The following is a 19,058-nucleotide window of genomic DNA, read 5'->3' as shown; positions in this document are numbered from 1 at the left end:
CCCAAAATGAAGGAACTTGAGGATTTTATTTGCTGCCACCGTGGACTTCGGTGTCACGTTTGCAGCATTCCCTGTGCCACCGGTGGCGTCTGGTGCTGCAGTGCAGCAGTCAGGGATGACACAGAGCAAACTGCTGGATCAGGGACACAAACCCTGTGTGGTTCTGAGCAGAGCCAGCTGATTTAGGTGCCGTGCACTTGGGGAAGTGTTGGGAGAACGATGCTGCAGGAGCCAAGGGAAATGAAGTGAAAATGGAGAGAATTAGGATCTCTTCAGCCTGGGTGTTTTGTGAGATCAGGTACACGGATCGAATGGATTAAAGGGACATTTAATGCTAGTTAAATTAATAAAATGGGCTAATTTCTAGATTGCTGGTGTTCTGCTTTCGTGCCAGCTATTGACTGCATTGTTTCCTTATGCTCCTGCCTCTCTCTTGTTTTCTCTCCTGCCTCTCACTTGAATTATACAAACATCTTGGCAGTGTCTGGGGGCTTTCCCTCTGTATTTGTACAAATGTAACAAAACAGGATCCTGACACCGAAGGTCAGAAATGGTGCAGTGCCGTGGGGAGTCTGGGAAGGGGCAGGAAGCAGGAACAAAAACATTTTGTGGAAGGAGCCCTGAATCTGTCCATTGGTTTCAGAGTCTGGGGGTTCAGGGCTTTGAAATTGGGTTTGAGGGTTCTTCGGGCCACAGAAGCTTGGTGGCCTGAAGAAAAGAGGGGAAAAGCTCTCAGTGTGTGGCAAATTCTGGAATAAGTAGAGGGCATAAAATCTCTGCGGCCTCACTGTGAGCCAATGAATAGCACCCCATTCCATCTGGGAGAAACAGGAGTTGTTGGAAGTTGGGGAAGCACGTGACGAATCCCAGGAAAAGAACTGTTGAGTGAGATCTTTCACAGTGGGTTTTAATACCTTTTCCTTCAGTTTTGTTGTTTGTTGTTTTGGTTTGTTGCTCTGTGGTTTGAGTTTGGTGGAAAGGTGAGCTCTGTTCTCTTTAAAACAGGAAGGTAATGAGCAGTTATTTATATCCTTTTTTTGGGGGTATGTGGGTCATCCATTTCCCCTCCACTCTGGGTTAAAAGTTGGATGGAATATCCAAGATAGGGAAAAGCAAGTATGGCTTTTATTTGGGGGGGATTTGGGGTTTTTAAGTTGCTGACACTGTTGCATAAGCAAACTCTTGGGCTGTTTATTTAGCTGATAGTGTTTTAAGAAATGTTCATGCATTCATAAAGCAACAGCAGATATGTCTGAAGCACAGAGGTACTTTAACTAGATTTATATGTACTTTTTCCTGTGGTTCTTTTAGTGTTAATTAATAATTTCATTCCCTAACTTCAGTCCAGATTGGTTTTTCCAAATGGCTGCAGCAGTATCTTAGCTGTGCAACTTAAATTTCTTTATATTAAAAAAAAATAATTGCACTGTCTACTTTTGCTGTTAAAATCGTAAGTCAGAGAGTCTATTTTCTTGTAGAAAACGCAAAAGGTAGAAGACTTTTCACTTTAAATATCAGGATGCACTTTTAACATGGGCAAAAAATAAAGCATAGCTTTAAAAGAGTTGGGAGGAAACATGGTGTGAAATCTCTCTTCCTTTAATGATCTTTGCAGGGTTTCAGAGATGAGGCACCTTTTAAAGAAGAGTTTGTTGATGAACCCCATTTGGACTTGGGAAGGTCATTTCAGCTTCCTCAGAGGGATGATGAGTATGGGAAGGAGTCCTGGGAGATGTGTGAATTTCTGAAACCCAGAGCAGAGGACGTGGGCGAGGAACGGGAAATGTTGGTGGATGAGGAGTATGAAGAGGATTCAGACTTCCTGAAATGTGATGCATCAGGTGGAGAGAAGGCAACTTCAGACAAGAACCTGGATACAGAACGATGGGCAAAGCAACTGGAGACTGCTGAAATACAAGATTTAAGATCCAGTGTTAGCCTAAGTCCCAAAGAGTCCCTGGAATATGCATTCAGTAAAGATCAAATGGTAAGGAATGCTGTGCTGGTCTCCATGCTAAGCACAGATCCCTCAGGGCAGACTCCAAAACTAAACCCTGAGGACTCTCTCTAGTGTTTTAATTACTGCAACTTAACTAATTTATTTACTTGGGTACCTCTAGCAGACACCAGTCTATCCTTTTGTACATTTTGGAAGGGTTTTTAGGTTACTTATTGTCTGTATATTTACCTGCTGGAGCAAGATATGTGGTTGGTTATTTACAGGCATCCTGAATTTGTCTTTTTACCCATCTCTGACTTGTGGGGTTGGGTGTTTTTTTTGGAAGCTGTGCTGATATGGGGCATGTCAGTAGCAGCAGAATGTCACTTCATGGGTTTGATAGTCCAGGGTCTTCAGTGAAAGAAGATCCCTCTTCTCATTTTTTAAACCCAAATCAGTTCCTTCAGCCAGGTTGTGTAGTTGAGCAAAAACTGATGTGGTGCAAGGAATTATGGCAAGGATGCTGATGGATAAAGGAGTAGGAGGAGACAGCTTCAGGTAAATTGCAAAACTCTTATTTATACATCTTTCTCCAGTATTCTGAGAATTATTTTTTTTTCTGATTCTTTGTTCATCCCCTTACCATAAAAAAAGTTCTATTATCAGCCTCCCATGCACCAGCGTCTGAGGTGTGTGTGCTTTTATATGAAAAAAATGGAGCAGAAAAGGATTTAACATCACAGCCACAGAGAATTTCAGGTTTTGTTTGGCTTGTCCCCTTAAGCAGTGTGTGTAAACAGATAAAATGAAGTTTCTACTGACAAGAGTGCGCAGTATTAAATTTATACATTTGTTACTTATAAAAACCAAATGAGCAAGAGTAAAGAAATTTTTGTCTGAATTACAGGTGAGGAGAAAGATACAGTTGCTTTATATTTCAATTGCATACAACATTTTTCATGCCTCTTCTTAATGCAGTGCATAAATGAGCAGTTAGTATTTAAATGAGCAGTTAGTATTTCATAGTTACCTGAATAAATATGAATGTAGCTGAGAAAATGTGTATCTTTGCTGTAAAAATTAATGTTCCTGTCAAATACCCCTGTGTAAGTTAATACCATTGCTTTCTAACTTTAATTACTTCTTTTCTCCTCTGTGAAGTGTGAAGAGAATGCTACTGTAAGGTCACACTTTTCTGGAACCACAGCACACAGCAGCTACCAAAAAGACATATTTGATACTGAACCAACCCAGTCAGGAGTGAAAACTGAGATGGATTTAGGTTTGTAAGAAGGTTTTCCTTTATCTCATAATTTCATATTTATATATCTAAATTTTTTACCAAAACGCAAACACTTCTGAATGATAAAATATTCAAATGAAGATTGCTGCAGGCTCAGGGCAGTCTGGCTCTAAGTACATTTCAGCTTTGTAATCTCGCTTCCTCCTCCAAATCTGGTCAGTGATAAATAAATATAGAAATAAAGTGACAGGCACTGGAGGTGACTTTAGCACAACTCCCTGTGGTAGATAATTGCCCCATATCTTGGGTTTGTGATCTGTGCTCAGGAGCAAAGCTGCTCCTTGTCAGATGGCCAGAGATGCATGGTTAGAATTTGGTAGATTCATCAGGGAAATAAATTTATCAACCTGCCTGAAGTAGCACTCCCTGCTCAGGAGGAAGGAGCTCCAAGCCTTGTCCAGCCTGGCCTTGAGCACATCTGGAACCTGGTGGGATAAAGGGTTTCATTCCAAGGGTGTCTGGATGGAGGAAGCAAAAGTTCACATCTACCCCTTTTCTTCTTCAGGGGCAAAGCTTCAGAGTGACTCCAGAGGACCTGGGCTTACTGTTGATTTGGAAGCTATTGAAAAGGAAGCACTAAAAGAGGAGAATTATGTTTTTTCCAAGAACAAGGAATCTGAGAGAGTAACCACCTTAGCTCAGCCTAGAACAGCATCATGCAGGTATGGAGGAAGAGTTCAGGTTTTGAAAGACATTCAGTTAATGGTCTTAGCTGTCCTCTTGCTTTACTCAGCTGAATCATCATTAAGGCTCTGTGGAATGCTCAGATAGACATAGAGACAGATCTGTAACTTCTACCCCAGGAGACGAAGTTTGGCTTAAAACATTAAAACTTCCCATGTTTCCTCCCCTGAGTATTGGAACAGAAATGTGCAAATGGCTCTGCCACCCCTTCACTTAACTCCACAGTGAGGGATGTAGCCTTTACTCATGGCTCCTTAAGGAGCTCTCCTCTTGGTTTTCCCTTTCCTTTGTTCTTCCTTTTGGGAAGAGCAGTTCAGCCAGGGCTCTCAGGCCTCTGCAGGAAGCTTTAGTCCTGCCTGTGGTGCTGAGGAACCTTGAGCTGGCACTGGGTGTGGATATTTGCCTTATCTGTCCCAGTCTTTCCCCACCAATTTGGGGTCAGTGGGTATTGGAGCTTTCGGGGCCTGGTGATTCCAATCCTCAGTACTTCCCTAATTTCATCTGCAGTCTTCTCTCAGAGGGAAAGCAGCTCAACAGTAAGGTGAGAGGATTATTCTGTAGGATTTAATGGAACACACAGGATCTGTTCTCTCACTTGGATCATGATCTGCTTACTGGTTTTGGCATGTTTATATCCCTCTCCAAGCATCACAGCATATTTATCAGAAAGTAAATGTTAATTGCTTAAATAGTCATTTCAAATGAGTAAATGCAGTGCAGATTTGTGTATCACAGAGCAGCTTATAAATTTGGTCTGCCCATCATGTTTATTTCTGGAGCATTCCTTAAGTACATTTAAACCTAAATACAAAAATTCCTGTCTGGTCTGTTGACTCTGTACATTTGCTTTAAACTGGGCAGTGTGAGAAGGTGTTGCTGTCTTGCTGCCAGATACAAAGTATGTGAGGAATTGTGACCTGGCATGGGTGATGCCTCTTTTATTTTTTATTCCTCCCCTCCCCTCTGCCCCAAATTAGTGAATTACCCGAGAGAGAAGAAGGAGAAGGAGAAGAAACTCCAAACTTCAGCCACTGGGGACCACCACGGACGTATGTTCATGTGATTTCATTATTCCTTCCCACTTACCTTATGTCTTCTTTTCTGTGAACCAGATTAGTTCTTGTTGGGTGGTTTTTTTTTCCTCTCCTCCTCTGCCAATAACTTTAGGGTACCTGTGTACCTTGGGCTTTCCTGAAGACAGGGAATTTTTAACAGATGTTCAGCAGAATTATGCCTTCTATTTATACAGCTGACTTGGGGAAGCTTGGCTGGTTTAGGTTGTGGATGACCTACAAGTTCTTGCTCATTTAATAACTATTAGGTGTGAACAATGCACATAGTGCTGTGCTGTCTCCCTTTCCACGGGTTCCCTGCTAAACCCCATGGCAGAATTCCAAATTGCCAGGCCAAGTTTTAGCCACATCCTTGTTGTATTGTTAACATTTTTAGGTGAATTGTTTTTATGGTCCCGAGTAAAATATGATCAGAAAGTTCCTGCTTGAGGTGATGAATGTGTGCTGAAGTCAGTGTTCAGAAAGTTGTATGAAATACTTCATTATTTGTCTAGTGTGCCACTTGCAGGGCTTCCCATTCCCAGACACTTTGCTCAGGCTGAAAGAGGATGAGTGTTTACTTGAAGATCTGGCTTCCTCTGAAATAAAAGCCTCTGCCCAGTGGGCATGGATTGGCAGCAGAATTTTGTTCTTTTTGTGGGGTGAGATCTGCTCAGGGTGAAAACTCAACTCTGTTGAGAGCATTCTCAGGCTTCTGACTTTATCTCTTTACTATGTTAAATCTTCTTGAAAGACCAGGAGCTTACATTGATTTAAGGCTTTGCATTTGTAGTTTAAAAAAAAACCTGTTTGAAACTGTTAAAACGTGTTTTTTTCAGTGTTGAGATCTTCAGAGACCCTCACGTGTCTCTTGGAATCAGTATTGTTGGTGGACAAACTGTCATAAAGCGCCTGAAGAATGGAGAAGAACTTAAAGGGATCTTTATCAAACAAGTTTTGGAAGACAGCCCAGCAGGAAGAACAAGGGCTTTAAAAACTGGAGATAAAATACTTGAGGTAAATGGAGATAAAACTTCCTTTTTAGTCTAAGAAATAAAAATTGACTCAAACAGCTTTGGGTGGAGAGAGGAACAAAATACTGCCACCACTTCATGAAGTATTGACAACACTGTGTTTTGAAAACCAAAAGAAACCTCTGGTGGTGTTTCTTTTTTTAAGGTCTGACTATGGAGCTCTTTTAACATTCTCCTGTGTATTTAAGAAAAGATGTGTCCTGGTGTCTGAGGGAGAAGTGAAAAAAATAGGAGTGTCCTCCTCCCATATAAATGAGGAATAAGTTATAGCATATCTATAAGCATAAATTTAATACATACAAGAACAGAGACTGTTCATACTGAATTATGGGCTGTTATTTTGTGTGTGTGGATTTAGAGTAGTTAACTGATAACCAGTGTTTGGGATAAATCCCTGATTCTGGCAGGTGCTGGAGGGGGGAAAATGTCATTCCTGCCTCTTACCTCTGGTTGCTTTTTTTACTCATTTTTCTCCAAATTAATACTTCAGAATCTGAGGTGCCAAGCTGATAGTGCTGTTCAGGTTTGATTTACAAACAGGTAAAATCTGAAAGAGTTAGATCTAACATTATGTAACACTCTGACAGTCTCATTCCTTATGTTTTTATCTAGAATTGTTTTGGGCAACATATGGCCATCTTTTAATTGTGAATACTAAATAGTACACTTTTCTTTAAACCATCATCAAAAAGTACTTTACAAATAATTCCTCTTGACTGGTTTTGATGCCTTCCTCAGATACACTAATCTTCTGCAAGTGTGTCTGATGCCTTGTAATGACTCTGTACCTAACAAAAATAAACATTGTTTGTCAGGTTTCTGGGGTAGACCTACAAAATGCCACCCACGAGGAAGCAGTGGAAGCCATCAAGAATGCAGGAAATCCTGTGGTGTTTGTAGTCCAGGGCTTGGCTAATGTACCAAAAGTAAGTTTATTTCTATTTTTATTCCAAAACTTAGTAATGTGTAACATATAATGTGTAAATCTTATTTTAAACTTGGCTAAATTCCTTTCAGGCAGTCCTACCAATTTTTGTGCCCAAGGATGGATCCTTTCAGTCAGTTACAGACCAATTGATTGATTGATTACTTCTCTGGCCTGATTGGAAACCTCATTTCTCTGATTTACATGGAGTAGATGTAAATCTGTTGACTAGGTGTTCATTCAGCTCTCCCACCTGGGTAATAAGAGTCTGACCCTGTGCATTTTCATTTGTCCATATTTCATAATCTAAAAATAAACTCTGAGTTTATATCCAGAGAAACAAAGGTGTAATTAAAATCAGTCAGGTTCACACCAGCAGCTCCTTGTAAAGTGTGTCACCAGAGGGACCTGGAACAGTTACCTGGGAGCAAGTTTAATTTACAAGAGATTTGAGGCATCTCCTCATCTTCGAGGCCAAGGCAAGAAACTTTTTAAAGCCTTAGTAAGAGCAGGCATACAATTCTACCTGCCCAAAGTACACACAGAACCCCCCAACTTCTGTGTACTTTTGATGTAAGAATGTAATTCCGTAGATTCAGTGAAAGAATGTAATTTATAGACTGCACTGCAATGCCTTTCTACATGGGACAAAATGCAGAGTGCGCTGGGGAGCTTTGTTGTTGTCAGGAACTGATTTTGGATGTTTGTTTTGCAGCTATAATGCTCTGTCTGATGTGTGTAATGTACATTGTTTTTCAGGTGGTTTCTCCTGCCCAGCCTAAGGGAATCAAAGTCAGCAAAGATCAGGATGCAGACAAAGAAAATAAGAGTGATAAGGTATTTATTCCATTCAGTGCTATACCCAGGTTTTACTAAATCAAATGGTATAATAGCATGTATTCTAACTCTATGATAAGCTTCCTCCGAAGTCTGAAATTAAATTTGAAGTGTTTTGTTGAAATATCTTTGATTCTATGATTTTTTGCCAAATTTCTGCCAAATATTCTGACATATATTCTGTAGGTGTCTGCTGGGTGCTGAAACCCTGTACTTAGCACAGCTCCTCACTGTCATCTGTCTGAAGTACCTGTTTTGCTCCATGTGGAGGCAAATTGATTCCCTTTGTTCAGCAGAAACAGAGAAATGGCAACATGTACACAAATAATATCCTTGATGCAAGGCTGCCTGAAATGCAGTAAAATCACCTTATGGGCTGATTAAATCCACAGAGTCTCCTGCATTTCCCATGGCTGTGTAAAAGGAGGAAATGACCGAGGGATCTGTGGCTGCTCAGCTAATTGTGAAGCAGTTACTGCACAGTGACTTCTAAATCACTTCACAGCAGCTTTAAAGGAGAAAGTCTGTTTGGAAGAAAACAGGGAATTTGTTTTAATGGCTGCAATAAGGGAAAATTTTAATTTTTCATTTTCGTCTGTATCACTCTCATGGCCTTGGTGTTCTCCTGTGGGATTTGCCCTGACTGAGGAGTGTAGTTCAGGTAGTTTGAGGGTGTGAGAGCAGCAGCAGCAGAGACAGAATTAATGTAGACAATAAATTTTGCCTGGTGCAGTTTAACTACAAATAGGATGAAGTTTTCATTTGATCCTACTCAGCACTCTGGTGTTTGTTGGGTACCTGAGAGGACCCTCCTGCCTCCAAAAGTTTTTGTGAGACTCCTTTCAGATCCTGTCGGGGACAGGAGCAGCGAGGCTCAGTTATCAGAAAAGGTGTTGAAGACATGCTTTCATGCCAGAGGATAATACTTCCAATGAAGCACTTACAATCCCCTTTTCTTGTGTTTTTTTTCATCTGTATTTCCAATCTCAAAAGCTCTCATCCTCTGGCAACGTGCTGCCTTTAATCTGCAGCACTCCGGTGTGTCGCGTTCTGCAGTGTTCCAAGGTTAAAGTGGGAGCCTAATCTTTTTCAGACCTTTTTCATCTATTGCTGCTATAAACTGGTGGGTGGAATATAGAAGAGCTTCAGTGCATAAATATGTAGCTCCTTTTTGGCTTTGAACGTGGGCTCACAAAGCAGTCGCACTGCACTTCTGTGGGGCCGTCTCGGAGTTGGAAAGAGTTGCTATTAGTGGATTATTAGTCCACATCCCTGTGGGGAATCAGTGATATTTCTAGTCCAGTCTTCAGAGAGTCACAAAAGAGTTTGGTTTGAAAGCAGCCACATCCAGCTGGAAAATCTGCCTTTTCCTGTATCTTTTCAAATGCTGAAGGTTTTCTCTGATTTGATGGCGTTTATCCTCCTCTATTGATCTGTTTGTTTCAAAATGATCACTTTAATTTATATAAAACCACTTAAAACAATAGTGAACAAACCAGACGACAACATTATTTTGCTGGTTGGCTGTGTAAGCTGTGCTTTTGCCTCCGTGTTAATACAAGAACGTGGTGTAATGGAGTAGCCAGGCACAATTTTCTCATCTGGCTTTTCAGTGGGACAGGAGGAACGAGAGGTATTTGTCCCTCTGAGCCATAGAAAACTGCTGGGTAAGCCTGGGTGCCTCCTGTAATTTCACACAGACTTTCTAGCAAATGTTTAAGGTCTTAAAAAGCCAAAGGGTCAACATTTAGACTGTAAGTTATTGCTAAATTACAGCGATAATAAAGTGACTCATTTGTCATAGGCAGCTGAGAGAGAGGCTGCAGATTTTCCATCTTTACCTGCTCAGTAAAGTAGAACCCAAGTCCTCCCTTGCTTCCTGGATCATCTGGGTTTTGCACTGTTCTGTCTGTGTTGGCTTCAAGAAAAAAGTGGGAGGCACATTAAGTGTGCTGTATGCTTTTAGAAAGCAGCTGTTGTGCTTCCAAGTGCTCTCACTGTACACTTTTGCTACTGGTAGATTGAATTAATTTCATTCATTATTGTACTCTGTGTTCAGTGCAGCACTTTCCTGTTATGTTTTTTAAATGGATGAGATGACAGATATCTTTACCTCACAAAATTTTCCACATATTGCAGCTCACTACTTCCACCACTCTCTACAAATTCAGCTTCAAGAATCTAAAAATCAATACGCAGGTTCAGCTTTCATTGCACACACTGAAAAAAACCCACATTATCCTGGGCTTGGTGTGTTTGGGTGTTGTGTCATATTTCCCAGCCACAGAAGGAATTAATTACGGGAATTCTGGGTGCTCTAATGGCATCTCCTCCCTGGTGTTTCCTCTCTAAAATGCATCCTGCTATTAATAGTGGGCTTGCAAGGGATGCAGCTGAGCATCATTTAGTGGAGTCGTCGTTGGTGCAAACCAAGGCAGGACCCAGCTCCTTGGAGCTGTAAAACCAATTGCTGAGCTGAGCCAGTGCCTCCAGCAGACTCCAGCCTGCTCTGTATTCCTGCCATGCGCCGCTATATGCATCATTATAGGAGCTGCCTGTATTTATGTGAGGTAATAGAATTTTATTGGGAGATATAACTCAAAATCTTTATTAAATTTACGCCGAAGTACGGACGGACTGTGATGGTTGAATATTCATGTATGGACTAAGAGGATTCAGTTCTTATTTTATATTTTAAAGAGATTGACGTTTATCAGCACCAGACAGTTTTGTTATGGAGTCTAATAAGAAACAGGGTATAATTTAATGTTTGTTTTTAACCCTTGATTAATGTTCACACTTTGACGTTTATGACAATACACAAGTATTTTTGTCAACAAGTAAACGTGCATGCACAGTTGTGTTTTGGTTTCTTTTTCTTGATGTTCAGTGTCACTTCTTGCTCTGCTTTCTTGCACATAAAGCCTTTGCTGCAGAATTTAGCATTGTAATTAAGTGCTGTGCCTGTGCACAGTCAGTGCAACAGACAATGGGATTTCTTTTCGTGTGCTCAGAGGTTACAAAACATGTAACTCTTTGTCTTTGAATCCATCAGAGAAAATATGGGGCTCCACCTCCCATGAAGCTGCCACCTCCTTACAGAGCACTCGAAAGGCATCATGCAGAGGAGGCTGCCCTGGATGAAGAGGAGGATGAGGATGCTTGTGCAGAGAGTGAGTAGTGCTCCGATCATTATGTCAGATCGCACTTGTGGGACACAATCAGGTGGGGATAAGCCATTGATTGTTTGTGGGAAGTGGTGCTCAGTGTGGCCACAGCACCAATCCTCAGCCTGGTTTGTAACTTAGATAGTTCTTCTCCTCAGCCAGGCGCCCAGGGCTCAGCTCTTCTGAGGAGATACAGGAAGAGCTCTGTTTGTTTTCAGTCCCAGAACATCTAAGCCGTGTCTGGAGGAGTTGCTTGGGCAGAGATGTCAGCAGTGACAGGAGATGTTCTGTTTTACTGCTCTAACTGCAGTGGTAGTCGAGCAGTTGCGGGTTGAGGACCACTGGTGCAAAGTCCTTGTCCAGAAAACCTGCTGCTGATCCCAGGCAAGGCTGTTCAAGCAAGATGGTTTCCTTTAAAACGAAAAATCTGCTGACGTGTTGTTTCGGTGCTCTGCTTCTGGTTTTGTAGCACTCTTCATGGGAAAGGTTCTGAGGTTGTCCCATTTGGGTTTGGCAGTGGTTTGTGGTGATACTCACTCTGTTGGAAGAGCAGGGGCCTAAGGAGTAGGAAGCAGTGCCAGTGGAGAGCTTCTGGCAGCATGATTTAGATTCCAGCTGCTTTTGAATTACAACTTTGGTTAATTACAACTTTGGTTAAATGGAATATTATTATCCATATCTTATCTTGCAGTAAAATATTTAGGAATACTGAACTTACAATTAGGAGTCCTAAATTACTTTCTAAAATCAGTTACCTTTTATCTTTATGCTCTTTTGTACCAAATCAGCATAAGGTGGGATGAGGCCTTGACCAGCCTGGTCTAGAGGAAAGTGTCCCTGCCTGGAGCAGGGGGTGGAATGAGATGATATTTAATGTCCATCCCTGTAACATTCTGTATTCTGTGTGGGCTTTTGTTGGGGTTTAGTTTGTATTTTTTTGCTACAGTGATTTTCTCATCATCTTGAGCTCTCAAACCGACTCTGTAAACCTCAAATTGTAACAAACTAATTCCAGCTCGTTATTAAAGCTCTAATTCCCAGTTAAAGGATAAGTGTGATAAGTAGGCTGACACCTGAGTTATCTAATTAGGATATGCCTCAATCCAAGTGCTTGCTGGGCCTAAGTTAATACTTTGCACAGAAGTAATTCCTTATTCATGGGCTTGGTCATTTTTTAGCTGTCCTGCCATCCCTAATGATATTGCTGGCTGAGTCTGGAAGCTGAAAAGGTAAAGCTACTGCTGATATTAAATTCATCAATCCTACCAGACTTGGCAGCAGCACACAGATCTGTTCAGGGGAATCTCCTTCTCTCTCCCCTTTTTACTGACTGAATGTTTTGCAGTGGCCATCTTTTCCATGAATCTTGGAAAACAGAGATATATTCTTCCTCACCTCATTCTGTTTCTTTAAAAATAAAAACAGGCTAAAGAAGCTTCAACTAAGTTTGTGCCTCAACCCTTGCAGTGAAAAGCATGTTAGAAGTGATCCCTCTGTACTTGATGACATTAAGCATCTTGGCAGCTGTGGAATGGGCCTTTACAGAGTCCCTGTTCTGTGATCATTTGAAAAACAAAATTTTCTCTGCAAATTCCAGTACAGTATTGTTTTTGTGAACTACTTGATGCTCATAACTTCTGTCCTGATTCTTGAGCACCTTTCCCAGAAATCCCAACCCAGGCAAGAACTTGTCTTTCTTAACTGCCCATTTGTATGTCCACATTGCTCTGTTCCTTACCCACTTATCCAGCTAATTCTACTGGGTTTTTAACCTTAACTAATAATAAATCAACAGGTGAGCTGGATTTATTGCCCTCCTTATTTAGAAGATAAGGTATCTTAAAAGGAAGATGTGGTGTCAGCCCAGGTAAATTCACATCATTACCTCTCCTTTATTTGCTCCCTGTAGTTCTCAATCTCTGTCACAGCATGGAAAGCTTTAGAGGGCATTTTGAGGTGGGACAGCTGTAAATCTGTCCTCTGGTTGTGCTCCTGATGGATTTTACTTTATTTTATTTTTTAGCTTTCTTATTAATGCAGCTGCAGTGCCAGGAACCTGCCCATCAATTTCTTTCAAACTCCAGAAATACTTTACTTGCCCTTCTTGACATTTTTTGTCCTTGCTTTTCAACCCTTCCTCTCATCTTTTGTCTCCACATCCTCCATCATTCCCCAGACTGAAAATGAAAGTCGAGCATTGTTAGTCCTCCTTCCATACTTGGAGAATTTTCCTTTCCTTTCTGTCCCATCCATATTGCCTCAGAGTCTCCATGTTTTGTCTGTTTTCCCTTTAAAGTGGCTGCATAACCTTTTGGTATTGACTGAATTTCCCCTGTGGGGTCTAAACCCACTTGCCTTTTGGCAATGCTCCTTTTTATTTCAGCTTTCCCACTGCTGAAGCTGGAGCTCTCCTTGCTGACCTGTTGGAACAAACAGTCATTTCTTGTAGATGTTCTCCCTTTTCTTTCCAAGTGTTGCTTTTGATCTTAAGAGGGCAAATCCTTGTTGGGAACAGAACTGTGAGGTAGTTTTTGGTTTAGAGAAACTCCAGACATGTCCTCCATGTTTCTGTGGTTTAAGAAGTCTAAAGTTCCAGCTGTTTGGTTTGGTTTTTTTTTCAAATGTGACTTCTTGCACCCAAGACCCTCAGTTTCAGATCTGCTTCACCTTTATGTTTCATGCCACCACTACTTCCAGCATAATTTCCTAAGTTCCTAGGTAGCTTTTGCTAGACTTTGAAGGCGAATTGAAAGTTGTATTTCCTCTTGGTTTATTTCTTCTTCTAGTGGCACTGCCAAATCTTTTATCAGTACCCAGCTCTGAACCTATGTGTGGGTTTTGTTTTCTCTTTGCTTTGAGGTTGCTGTTTCAAAGCTTTCAGTTTATGCATGAAAACAGTTTTGCACAACTTGCAGTGTGTCCATCCTGTTGCAAAAGGGGCTTTCAAAATGCTTCATCCTCCAGACCTGAAACATTACAACACAGGTTTGGAGTTTTCCCTTCCCACACTTGCCCGTGGCAGACGCTGTTTTGGAGAAAGAGGTTTTTTTTTTTAGACATCCCAAATCTGAAAAACACCGGGTTGTGAATGGGATTTTTTTTTGCCTTTTTTTTTTAATCAAAACAAGTAAAAGGAGGGGAGAGCACACAAAGGAGCTGTTTGTTCTCATGGGCAGCTGTGCTGCAGACGGCATCAATAGGCACTGGTGTGTTTCCCTGGAGTGGGGATGGCTGGAGGTGTGCTCTAAGAACCTGCTAATGGACTTATGTGCACCCCGTGGTGGCTTATTGCCATAATGAGGGGTTGGTAGTAAAAAGAAGCAGAGGAAATGGATGGGCAGAGCAGTTTGTAATGGAATGTTTCGTGAGGTTTTCCTTGGGGGAATTCCTAGCTGTACAATTTGGATATGCTTTTGTGACCAAGTTGCAGCAAACATAAATTAGATAGGAGGGAGCTGAAAAACCATTCTAGGAAAACTGAAAAGACAACTGGCAAAAGAACTTGAAATCCTTCATTCCAACTGCTGTTACATTTTTAGTGAAATCTTTTGTCAGTTAGTTGACTGAGATCGATCCCGTTGGTTTCAAATGAGTCTAAAATAATAAAAATAGATGGTTAATAAAAAATTTGTGGAAGGTGGCTTAGATAATGGACTAAGCTACTGCTGTGCTCAGACTTCCTGTCTGCAAGGATATTTAACTGTATCTAATAAGGGGATAATAATGCCCCCTTCCTTTTATTTTGTCTCTAGATAATGTAGAAATCAATGAAGCTGTAAGAAAGCATAATGATTTATCTTCCTAAGATGCTTTTTGAGGAACAGTGGTTTCTCTGCTAAAGCAAGAGATTTTAAAACTTCCCTGGTATTTTGACTGTGCATTCTTGACTCAGAGGGTGGGGAGGCCCTGGCATGGAGAAGTTGTGGATTCCCCATGCCTGGAAGTATCCAAGGCCAGGTTGGGCAGGGCTGGATGAGCTTTGAGGTCCCTTCCAACCCAAACTGTTCCATGGTTCTGTGATTCCCCGTTGTGATAAATCTGTGGGTGCAGGAGGGTTGGGTTGGGATTGAGCAGCTCTTAACACACCTGAGGTTTTTAGCAGCATCCAGGTGCCAGTGATGTCTGTGATCAGTGAGAGCACAGTGATTTCATTAAAAATAAAAGATGGAAGTAAAAGGAATCGAGTTCAGTTGAGACTTTGAGGAAGGTATGGTAAAGTACATGGGCTGGGCAGAAACAGGATCTCTGGAAGTGTCTGTGCACTGCTGTGGGCAAGGATGGGAACGTGATGATCAGCATTTTGGGAAAATGCCAGGATTATTAACAAATGACTAAATAAAAGCCAACCCACTCACAACTCCTGGGTGTCTCACTGTTTAGAGTCTGGTTTATGCAAAGTTGTGCTAAAACAAAGGAAAATCAATCCTAACTTTTACTTTTCATTTTGGGGAGGGGATCAGCTGAAAATGTTGATCTTCAGTGGAGGCAGCTCGTGTAGCCAAGCGCTGCCTCTCCAATAGATGTCACTGCAATCAACAGCAAACAGAGATGATGCTCAGAGGGGAAGATGTAGCTTGGAGAAAGGCTTCAAGCTTTATGAAAATAAAATACTGCAAAAGTAGTAATTGCAAGATTTAATGTTCTTAAATATAGTACCAAGTGTTTTTAATACGGTGGATTTCCTTAGATCAGGCAAGAGCCAGGATTAGACAAATAGAGCAGACACTTTCATTTTTCTGCTCTGTGTTAATCTCTATTTAATGTGACTCTGTGCTGCTAATCTTCTTTTCCCATTCTTGTTCTGACCCATAATTAGCTCAAATGCGTGGGGTTTGTAACCAGCCCTAATATCAGATCCAGAACATGCTGGGCAGAGCCACAAAGCTGCTGTGCCACACGGGGAGGGATGAGGGAGTTGGTGTCACTGCAGCTTGAGGTGGTGGGTTCGTTTGGGGTTTTGTTCTCGGGCTGGTTTCTTCACTCCCTTTGTGAATCACACGCACAGTTATCATCTGATGAAGTATTGCGAGAGGAAATTACATTTTTGATGAAGTAATAGTAAAATTGCAGCTGGGACTTCTTGTGGTTTTTACTGTGTGCTTGACATAATGCACTGAACAGATGGCTGTGTGTGTGCTGTGAGACATATTCTAAAGGAAGGACAATGAACTTTAAAAATGAACAAATTAATGATATTAACGAAATAACTGAGTATTTTGAGTTGTTTTAAATGTAGCTTTTGGAAGAGAGAATTAGTAGGACTTCCCAAAATAACTAAGTATGTTTATAAATTCAGAGAGAGATTTTATCTTTGCTTTTTTTAATTACTAAATGAAGGATTTTGAGTCTTTTCAGTGTTTCAGTTCAGCATTCATTGCAGCGAAACTAATATTGCTTGTTTGGGGTTTCAGCAAAATACAAGTTATGATGAAGTTTGAGCCTTTTTATGCTTATAATGACAGATTGGTTTTGTTTTCTGACATTAAAAAAAACCCCAAACAAACCAAGCAAACCCTATGCCACGAACACATATCAGTGTTGGGAAACTGCAAGATTTGCAGCGTTGGGGAATAACAGATTTAATGAAGCTGTTTGTGTGAGAGAAATTAATTTTTAACCCCAGTAGCTCGCAGGAAAATGGATGCTCAGATAAATAACATTATTAACTGCTCCTTTGCCATGCAGTGGGTCATTAAGCAGGAAGGTACCTGCAGCTGCCAGCCACACAGCCACGCTGGGGGTGACTCGTGTTTGGGGATAGAGATGTCATTCGGATGCTGGCAGAGCACAAACAGCAGCTGGGAGCATCCGTGGGTCAGATGTGGGAATCCAGGGATCTGCTGCTCCCTGCATACTTCCATAGGCAGCTCTCCTCTGCTGGCAGATGTAACTGGGAGCTTGTGGGCAGCCCGAAATTAATATAATTGATGGCATCTCGTAATAGAAACAGACAGACGGTTTGCCCTTAAGGAGAGAAAAATCTCAGGAAAATAGGCCCAAGGTCGTCAGAAGGAAGACAAGCCCTGAGCCTGTGTGTGATGAGGATTTGAGCTGCTTACAGCCCTGAATGTTTGTCAGGAATGCAGATTTCCTGAGTACATGCTGGTATAGCAATGGTACAAGGGGGTTTCCCAGGTAAGGATTCACATCTATCTCTATATCGTGTTTGTTTCCAGCAAGTCATTTTTAAGCATTTTTAGTGATAATTTAGAACTAGTGAAGTGCTGGAGAGAGAAAATAATAGCAGAGATCTTTTTTTTTTTTTTTTTTCCCTTCAGTTTGAAGCATGGACATATAGCATGATTGGAATATTGAATGCATTTAATATCTTTAAAATGTTTTGGTTTGTGTTTGCTTATAAATCATTGCTTCTGTGTGTGTCAGTGCTCAACATTCTTATATACAAAACTGGCTGGAGCACACAGTGCTTAAAGTATAAGAATTTGTAGCATTAAATTTCTTGCTGTATAGAATAATCTACTCTTCCATAACTGTTATTGTAATGCAGAGACAGATGGCTGAATTTTCTTCACTTTGCTTGTTAAGAATGTGTTAGGTAAATGTTTTTAGACTAAAATAAAAAGCTGCTGGGAATCTAAACTGAATATTCAGCATTTTCATGGTAGAAGGAGGCATAGCAAGAATAAAGCAATGTGATAGTAAACAAATGAGCTATTTGCAATGAAGGATAATCTAATCTTTAAATATTGCCTGAGATTGCATTTGTTCTTAGGTAAGATCTTTTCTTCCAACACCAGCCAGGTATCCAGAGAATGGCACTGAAATGCTCGGCATGAAATACACTGATTTGATGTTATAAGGCTATTACATTGTCTGGGGCTTGGTGCAGGTGGCTGATGTTGTTTGGGATCTTTGATCTCGCTCCGGTGTTACAGATAAGTAATTTCAGAAAGAAGATAATGTCTGTGGTATAAATCTGTAAACACAGGTACAAACTTGCTAAGAGACGATGATCCAAGTAGGTCTTTATATTGCTCTCACCCAAGTACTCTTAATATCACTGCAATGACTTGCAACTAAAAACATGTTTAAAGGATGTAAATATTTAAATAGACAAATGAAAGGCAGACACTAGCTCGTAAAAGGTGGTTATGTGTTTATATTCTTGACTAATAACCTGGTTTTGAGATGGGAAGATACCTTTTGTCATTACCATCGTAAATGATGTTGCTCCAATGCACCGAGAAAAAAAAATTAAAAAGAAAACTCCACAGTGCCTCATGTCTTGCCCAGACTAGCACAGCATTGCTTCCAGTTAGAATACACAGCAGATTATTTGCATAATAGCTCTGTTCCAAAATGGTCTGCTCAGTTTAAGCAGTAGCTGCTCCCAATATGTACTGGAAGTAAGGCTCTAACAGAAGGGAAATATAAAAAATGTTAAATGACAATAATTTTATCCTTTACAGACGTTACCTAGTTTTCCACAGTATTGCAGCATTTGAGACATCTGTCCAGAATCACTTCTTGAACTGTCAGGAGGAAGTTGAAGTTATTTTTTTGCTTCTCAGTCTGAAGGCTTGATTCTCCCTTATTCCCTGTCATGGTTTAGGGGCCGCTCACCAGTTTGAGCAGGTGTGTAATTGCTCTTTATCGGGGTAGGTGGCATTGAAAAAGCAATCCCAGAGTATTTAGCTCTAGGTCTGCTGGCTACAGCACACTGTGACAGACCAGGGAAAATTTGCTTTATACCTTGTAGTGGCCACGTGTGTATTGAAAACTGATTGCAAGCTAAAGACATTAGGAAGGAAATCTATATGCAGATATACTTCTGTGTGTGTGTGTGGGCTGTCTGCATCAGAGGAACATTTTTTATCACCAAATTCAGAACACTTTTGCCATATTGGCTTTAGAGGAGATGTGGCAGCTGGCTGGAGGGCAGGTGGTTCTTTCTGCTACCCCAGAAGTAATAATGAGCCCTTTCTAATCAGTGTGATGATGTGCATGTCTGTTTTCTTCATCAGTGCTTGGAGATCGTGGCTTGTGCTTCTCTCTGTGCTTCCCCAAAAAGTTATTAGAGGAAATGTTATAATCTGAGGTTGCCAGAGAAGCTGTGGCTGCCCCATCCAAGTGGAAGTGTCCGAGGCCAGGTTGGA

The 19,058-nt window shown here is 41.0% G+C and overlaps 1 protein-coding gene across 4 annotated transcripts in view; it reads left to right on the top strand.

Moving 5' to 3' along the window:
- The window catches only part of PATJ (PATJ crumbs cell polarity complex component), a 140,000-nt gene that overhangs the window by 51,255 nt on the left and 69,687 nt on the right, over window positions 1-19,058 (top strand). For all 4 annotated transcript variants that reach the window (XM_039555943.1, XM_039555942.1, XM_039555941.1 and 1 more), the window contains 8 exons: window positions 1,616-1,987; window positions 3,101-3,221; window positions 3,748-3,904; window positions 4,904-4,975; window positions 5,818-5,995; window positions 6,828-6,938; window positions 7,697-7,774; window positions 10,830-10,947. In XM_039555943.1, coding sequence (XP_039411877.1) covers window positions 1,616-1,987; window positions 3,101-3,221; window positions 3,748-3,904; window positions 4,904-4,975; window positions 5,818-5,995; window positions 6,828-6,938; window positions 7,697-7,774; window positions 10,830-10,947 — 1,207 coding nt within the window. The remainder of the gene's footprint in view (window positions 1-1,615; window positions 1,988-3,100; window positions 3,222-3,747; window positions 3,905-4,903; window positions 4,976-5,817; window positions 5,996-6,827; window positions 6,939-7,696; window positions 7,775-10,829; window positions 10,948-19,058) is intronic.

This window comes from Corvus cornix, chromosome 8 (genome assembly GCF_000738735.6).
Source record: "Corvus cornix cornix isolate S_Up_H32 chromosome 8, ASM73873v5, whole genome shotgun sequence".
Taxonomy (NCBI): Eukaryota; Metazoa; Chordata; class Aves; order Passeriformes; family Corvidae; genus Corvus; species Corvus cornix.
Note: the sequence above shows the minus strand (reverse complement) of the source record. Positions and strands in the feature narration are given on the sequence as shown.